An 8,101-nucleotide genomic window follows, 5' to 3' on the forward strand; every position below is an offset into this window, starting at 1 on the left:
ATATAGAACCTTTTGGTGGTCCTGCTGATTCACGCTCGGACAGGAGCATGATTACGAACGATTGTCCTCATTTGTTGACTGCCTTTTCCTCTTTCTTGGTTTCAACATATTGATGAATACGCATTTATGTGTAGATAGTTGTGCGTTGTGTCCTTCTCAGGCGGACCCGCACCGACCCGCCGTATCGCGGTGAGTGGTAAAGGTCCTTCACGCACACGCACGCAATCACTTCAATCGCACGCAAGCAGAGGCGCAGATCCGTTGGGCACGGTAGCGTCTGTTTCCTCTTTATCCAGTCAACCAATGAAAGAGAGCACACGATGATCAAGCAGGCTCGTCTTACGATAGTCTAGCTATCCTCTACCTACCGGCGAAACGTCATTATAATTAGCATATATAATACAGCTTTAGCGGGCGCAAGGTACGCTGTTGACCTACGCTGTCCACGTAGGAACCGAAACAGCAGGGATTCTAGCAGAAATGTTGACACCCAAATTCTCAGGGGATCTGTAAATGTCAGCAGGCAAACGGATGATGACGGGATAAATTAGACTTGACTAAATTCGACAGAACATATCGGAAATAAGCATTATTTCCTATATTACAACCTTCGTGCGGCTTCGCTCAATACCAGGTGTCTGTGTACTAATAAAAGTTTTACTATGAGGGTTAATATATATATGAGGTGACCTACCGGAGATGTGGGTACGTATACAAATGTCCATGCTCGGTAAGAATCCACTTTTAATCTCTCTGTTTCCTGTGAGAAAGAGTAAAGAGCTCAAGTTGAGCATAAGTAGCATATTAGTGGGTGGTACGATAACATTCAATAATAATAAATACGTCACATGCCAAACGGAATGACGACCCATTAAAAGGTATTTTCGTTCAAGTCGCGACCGGCGAGACAAACAACGATGTGTATCTAGAATCGTGCACTTCGGACTTAATAGTATTTAGTTGTAGATGTTGGCGCATTCTAAAAAAATGAGACGTACTCAAACTATACACAGGGCTCGCTGTACAGAATATGCCATCTCAACATCGTGAAACCCGCTAGTGAGCGACTCGAAGTTGAGCTACTTTGAAAGTTGACGTTGATTGGGGGGTCCCTTCTCGGTTATGGCAGGATAAACAAAAAATGCAATGAAGATGTCAGCAGTTGCTAATAATGGACATGGTACGCGCATTGGAAGCGACTGAGCTCGAGGCCACTGAAAACGTTGCCGATGAGTGAGCTCGTGAGGCTCTTGAGACAGGCCGAGATGAACTGAGGACCCGCGGTTCAGGAATTATAGGATAGTTCCATTCAAGAAGTTCCGGACCACCAGATGACACTGCCTCCACGGGCGTTGTAGCTTTCGATACGTTGCTTGCACCCTTTAGATTGCTGTTACTGCCAATGCTAATCTTATTATTGAAGCAGCTGTCGTTGGTAGAGGTACTGGCTCTCCCGACGGTTACCACCAGGGGGCCTTCGGATACCTTCTCAACGTAACCAATAACTGCCGCTTTAGAAGAATCCTGAAAAACACAACAGCCGGTGTAACAACACCAAAGCAATTAATAGAAGACTGTTTTCGTACTCGTTTACATGATGTGCCATATGTGGTATCCCATATCCCTGCAGTATCAGAAATGATTTTAGATTACATTCCAGCATTATCTTTGAATAAACTATTAAGCAAAAATAAAATATTAAGCAAAACAAAAAAAATATCGTAAAGTCTGCGTATATACTGTGCGGTCAGTGTAATAATATTTGGCAGTAGGTATTACGAAACATTCTGAGAGCGTAAATGCGATTACAAAAGATTGTACTTGCGAAACATTGTGTTCGGGATCTACAGGGCAATCCGTTGTGAATCCTTCAGGAGGACGGATGGTCGGAATCTGTAAAATGTCAATGGCCTCATCGCCGCTGTCCGAAAGTTGCCGCTGATGGGTTGTATGCCCGACTTGCTGCGTGTCAGGAGAAGGCGCTGTGGGAGAAGCGGCCGTTGAGTTAGAGGATGTGGAAGCGCCTGCCCTTAAAGAAACTCGCGATTTTCGGTGGGAATAATCCTGAAAATAGGACAGAATACTATGAGCCTCAAATTCTCACAGATACATTTTAACTCTCAGGCTATACTTTACTTAGATTGTTCTGCATAACGCCTATATGTTTAAATAACTTAACAAACATCTTAGTTGATCGACAAATAGATACTGTGACATACCCATTTCATTGTTTTACAACCATGGCTTTCGCTGCATCTAAAATTATGCGGAAACTTCTCTGTTTCTGATTAAAAAGTATCGAATAAGAGCGGTATTATAACCAAAAGTAGTCTGGTGTGTTAAATTTCGATAAGTTGTGCCTATGCAATCATTATGATGACCATGACACTTCTCTATAACTCGTTACCTTGAACGATGATCTTCCAGAATCGTTTGTTCCTTGTGTGTTGTCGCTGTGGTCCGAATCTTCTGTATCTGATGATTTGGCAGAAGAACTTTTTGACGCAACAGGAACAGACTTTTTCAATGCATTTACTTCTAACTCGAGTCCCTTACAGCGTTCCTTCAACTCCTTTTCGATTCCCATTAACGAGATTTTATCCACCTCGAGCCGCTTCAGGGCGCGTCGTAGTAGCTCAAGTTCTGTGCGTAACTTAGAGTTTTCGCTTTTAATTTTTTTGCGCTCAGCGAGAGCGTGGTCAACGTTAAGGAAGTTGTCTTTCCAGCGACGCACTTCCTCCCAGACGGGATCTTGGGATGGGAAGCCTTTTTCAATTAGATTCTTTTCTAGGGCTGTTATATCGAAACCAACCTCATCCAGCTCATTCTGTATACGCACTTTATCTGATGCCGATGGCGTGTAGATATGGACGCAGTTGAAAAAATATAGAGCAGCCAACTAGAAATAGTCATAGGATCGAAGGAACAATATAAATTAATAGTCTTCTTCAAAATAACACTGGGGGTATGGGGGTGTTTGTACGTCTCATTCATGCATGAACGTATATAAATAATCCGTATCAGCATTTATTATAAAATCGAAATTAATATTCAATATATTATGGTGGACTAATGTATGTATTATAAACCCACCTCAAAGCCAGTTGCCATTTTACTTCGGTTCAATAGCATAGACACAAGGAACTTAAATCGCACTGTTTCTCCGTGGATCACTCTCACAGCTGAGATAGAATCCATTACTTTTTGATACCCCAGGGGGTGTTCTTCGATGACTCGTGACATCAACTGTAGCGCAAATTTTCGTGTGACGGTGCATGAAGACATCACCGAAGAGGCTATTGATGTCATACCACCTCCATGGGCGATCAATTTACTTAACGATTTCTACATGGGCCATTAGACATACGCAAGCAAACAAGACGGCAAAAGTTATTTGACAATTTCGTGCTTCAGAGTAGTAAACTTTATTTTTAAGTTATACTATGTCTCTGTACTTCTGGATAACAAATCTAAAATGTTCAATAGATTTCGCTATTAACATATGCGGCGAGAATGCTCTATGTAAATCCTCAAGAGGATACAGTGTTTTTTTTTTTTTTTTTTGTTCCAATAGACTATTCGTAGTTAGTTTTAAGTCGGTATAGGTTTTTAGAACAAGTTCAGCTTATCTTCTTCATAGTGAAAGGTTGTAAAAAAGATTTAAACTAAAAAAGATTTAAAAAAGATAAAACTTTAATAGTGATTGAAAACATGCAAAGAAGTCTATTAAGCACATCTTTTTGTCCCACTTCGCTCGTTGCCTCTTCTTGCCGTCATATCTTGAGCTTCATAGAGCTATAATGTAAATTCAGTTAGAAAAGACAATGACAACTATAAGCGAATATTTAGCTCCCTGTTTGCATGCTCGTTCGTTGACTCATGGGTTTACTGACCTTACAGCGCAGAGTGTAGAAGATGCATTCGATGCAATCCAACTCTTCAGACTGTGGGCATTCACATGCAAAAAAAAAACAAGGAAAAATCACAATAACTAGACGAAATCTACAAATCGATAAGGAGCAAACAATCAAAACTCGCTTTAGCATTAATCTATAGACAATATACGATATCTCGGCTATCCCATACGTTCAAAAATGTACAATGAGCATCTGTTTGTCTGTATTAGCAACAAATGACTCCATCACTACGACGAAACTTCTATTTTCCCTATTAAAATACTTTAAAAAAGCTGTTGATCTATTTGAAAAAGGTATTTCCTAGCAGAAGTATTGGTCCAGTTAAGTTTGAATGAACAGAAATACGTTAGCATAGGTACGGTGGTTATGTTCTACCGGTTTCATGGTCCGTAATGCACATCTGGATCTCACTCAAGTTACCATAAATGCTGATATCGATCAACCCTAACTGTCGATCGAGTATTTCTTCGTCACTCTTTTCCTTATGGTATCGTCCCGCTCGTTCGTCTTTATTCGATTACTCAATATATGTACTTGTGACAAATAGTCTTCTGAAGTTTAAATTCCCACCCGCACTTCGAAATCGCTCTTGCACAAGATCAAAATTCCCTCCATTTTCTATTAGATAAAGACGTCTACGTATCCGATATTGCGTTTGCTGGCGTCGTCGACGTATTTTGTTATTTACTGCTCAAAGGGAAGCTCAAGCTGTACCCAGTTTTTCTTTCGCCTGGGTGATATATCGGTAGAACTGACAGCAGCAGCAGCAGCAATAAGACATATATATATATAGGGCACCGCTGGAAGCATTACGGGATTGAAGCAGTGGCCGACGCCGCTAAATATCGAGCCAAGTATCGTTTCGATTCAAAAAAGCCGAACTCCACCGCCCTCAGCGGTGTTCTGCTTGTGGCAGTAATCCCCTAGACGCTAACCGCATCACCGAGTCAGACGCAAGCACATAACGCGCATGCAGATATACGTTACCAACAACACCGTATGTCAGCACGTCAACATGCCGAGCAAATCGGCTTACGCCCCAACAACGTCAATATCAAAGGATACCAGTAATGGCGTTGACCACCGTCGGGTGACTCCACTTCCTAATAAATTACATTAGTTGATTACATAATATTTTTATTAAGTCTTTCGTTTATTTCGACGATCAGAGTGAGACAAGTACGTATCGGTAAATGTGATTCGTTTCTGTCGTCGCCTTTGCTTCTACTACACTTGACTATAAAATGTACACACTTTCATAGGCTATAAAATCAGCTGCGAACACAGAAATAATAACAATTGTTGGTCCAAAGCGAGAAATCGTCATAGGCGATGTACCCCGTTGCAGAATTGGGATCTTACTATTCAAATGGTCATGTCTATTGATGAATGAGATGTTGCCCGAGCGCCGAATATACCGTAGATATTGTGGTCATAATGTACAGTTCCATGCAGCGACCCAAGAGTTACGTCGGTATAGCTGTTACTATTGTTTATTGGTTAGTCCCTTTGGGTGAATATGTACACGTGTTACGCGTACCTGATTGGCAAAGATTGATAAAGGTAAATAACGAAGCATCGACCTGTAAACGACATTATCTCGTAGCTGATTCGTATGGGCTTTACGCGTATTCAGTATTAATACGATTTATCTCAGCAGAGTCGCTCACGTAAAAAACCATCTTACATAAAATAATTGAATAGTCTTTATATATAGTCTATAGAGCTCTTCATAGACCCACAAATAAATGAACAGATCTACCCTCATCCCAGATCAAACATGAACGACCATTAGCGCCCTTTCACACAACGAGTTTATCTCTCTAACCATAAAATACTATGTTCCGCCTGTGTCGTTCACGTTCGATTTAATTCGAGTTCTTTTGTTGCCGATGCCGCGAAAGGATGAATTAAACCGGAATTAGCAGAGATATGATGTTGATAGCAGAAGCTGGCATTATCGTGAGTAGTACTTAACACGAATACAATCACAGACGCAGACAGCTCAACTGGTTCGAGTTGGGGCATTGTCGAATTCTGTCTAGCGAACAGTCGACTGTGAGCGTCATTGCGCCGAACTTCGGGACTGGCAAAAGTCTCGAGCCATCGCCTTCGCAATAGGTGACGATCAACGAGCTCTGGCAACAAGCGTCCTCGTTTCCCCTCGCCCTTCGTTTTACTTTGGTCAAATCTGTGGCTCGTTAGCGCCACGTCCGCGCCACTGAAACATTTGTTCGTGTGTCGAACGCCGAGGGGAATATGCCGGCGAGTTGTTTTGTTGCAATAATCTCCTTTCTTTCTATTGCTGTTCTTTGGGTGGAGCCGCTCCTGTTGGAAAGGGGTGGTCCGTCCTATCCAGCTGACCGACAGGCACATTGATCAAAAAAAGTAGCGCCAACAGACCTTGTAAAGCAAATCGCTGCCAGTAGACTGGCTGCTGCCATAGACGACGAAGATGATCGTCATGACAATCTGCCCGTTGTTTATCTGAACATTGGAACGCGCAGGGGCTAGAGGCCGACAACTTCAATCCTTGTTTCACCCCCTATGGCTTCCCTTTCTCACGCCCGACACACAAAAATCCGCACTCATAAATGACCATGTCTTCATTATTGGCCCGCCTACGACACGTTTAATATAGGCACGATATTGCACCGAACTGAAAATTTAACAGGGCAAAGTCCATGCAAGAACGTTAAACTGCCGTAAAAGCTGTGCCGGTAGACGCGTTATAAATCCGAAACGTCTAATCCAAAAAAACTGTGTACTGAAAAGAGGCTGCCAACACATCTGAGTTTCGTAAACGCAGCATGCTTGCAAAACACTGGCTCGTACTGTTAGCGCACGTTGTCTGCACATTATTGCCTGCATCAGCTGAAATATCCTAGGTTGCCAAAACACTCCCAGAGCGCCCAAGACAAGAATACACGCTCACCCCTCACGAACGTGCATTCTGCTGGGAAACATCTACGAAAGTCATCTACGAAGGGGGGAAACATCCATTGATCCCGATCTACTCTGCTCAATATTGTCAACCACATTGCAGTCACAAAACAAGCAACTGGGCGACAGACCCAAGTTGTTACTGGATGGTTAACGTAGGTTCGTACTCTCTTATTGCCCAAAATCGATATTGGTTGGCAACGTATCTAACAATGAAATTCACTATTCTCGGTTTATACGTGTAGTGCGTGTCTAACTGCAATTTCGCCTTCCATACCATTTGACAGTGCTTGCCGTTAAACAAAACCTCTCTTGCTGGGTGGTATTAATTGTTTTTCTATTCATTGTCGTACCAAAACGACTGGCGTACTGACATGCATGACCTTATGCAGATCTCCATAGTCTGTATGTCAGTTGACAAATGGCGACTGTTATGCACTTGTGTGTGCGTGCGCACAACGCTTGCAGGGGTAAGTTGAACTTTTACTGCGTGCGATGTAAACCCTGCACGTTACAATTTACTCTAGAAAGTATCACGGATGAATATTTTTTTATTCTTCGTTAGAGGCAACCACACATCCGTTGCCATCATTTATTACTGCTACCAGCTATTCCTTTCGATACGCGGTAAATTCAGCTCTGCATCACTGACGAAATGCAATGTATTTTTGATTTTTCTTAGAGGCGGACCGAAATGACCTCACCTAGGCAGTACCAGTCGTCCTTTTCTATAATCTAACATGGCTACTGTCTAGACTAGCAAATGACGGACGCTGGGCAAATGGGCCTCTGACGCGGGCTGTAGGCGTTCAATAGTAACCGACCGTTCAAAGCATCACCGACCAAACATATGTCGCTTACGGTTAAAAATGCGAATCAATATATTGGACAAATCGTATGCGAGATTATAATAGGGATCCATTCTGCTCAAATCTGCAAGATCTACACGGATTTTTTTTTGCCTATTCGAAAAATCCAGGGTGTTTCCTCTTTTCATTTGTACCATTACATGGTACGAAAAGCCCCCAAGCTATACCAGTAACTATCCTAATTACTAACAAGTATACACAATGGCATTATGTCATATTTCCAGACTGATAAAGGCGACTCGTAAATGGAAAGAAGAACTTGCATGAAACTTGTACGGGTCTACAACAAATTATTAACAGGAAAGCAACATATGTTTCTTGTTTTTTGCAGCTGGTCTCACTATCTTACCTATATATGCATATATATATATA

The 8,101-nt window shown here is 42.1% G+C and overlaps 1 protein-coding gene across 11 annotated transcripts in view; it reads right to left on the reverse strand.

Annotated features, from left to right (window-relative positions):
• Positions 1-6: 6 nt before the first annotated feature.
• The window catches only part of mwh (multiple wing hairs), a 169,094-nt gene continuing 160,999 nt past the window's right edge, over positions 7-8,101 (reverse strand). For 10 of the 11 annotated variants that reach the window (XM_086982308.1, XM_086982309.1, XM_086982307.1 and 7 more), the window contains 7 exons: positions 3,894-3,944; positions 3,094-3,345; positions 2,408-2,899; positions 1,822-2,064; positions 999-1,524; positions 695-760; positions 7-507 (listed from right to left, as the gene is read on the reverse strand). In XM_086982308.1, the coding sequence (XP_086838434.1) occupies positions 1,156-1,524; positions 1,822-2,064; positions 2,408-2,899; positions 3,094-3,345; positions 3,894-3,944 (1,407 nt within the window). In that variant the 3' untranslated portion in view covers positions 7-507; positions 695-760; positions 999-1,155. Of the gene's footprint in view, positions 508-694; positions 761-998; positions 1,525-1,821; positions 2,065-2,407; positions 2,900-3,093; positions 3,346-3,893; positions 3,945-8,101 lie in introns of those variants that run through there. The other variant, XM_086982303.1, reaches the window with a different exon arrangement.

The sequence above is a fragment of the Varroa destructor genome, unplaced genomic scaffold, assembly GCF_002443255.2.
Source record: "Varroa destructor unplaced genomic scaffold, Vdes_3.0 BEIS01000003.1, whole genome shotgun sequence".
Lineage (NCBI taxonomy): Eukaryota > Metazoa > Arthropoda > Arachnida > Mesostigmata > Varroidae > Varroa > Varroa destructor.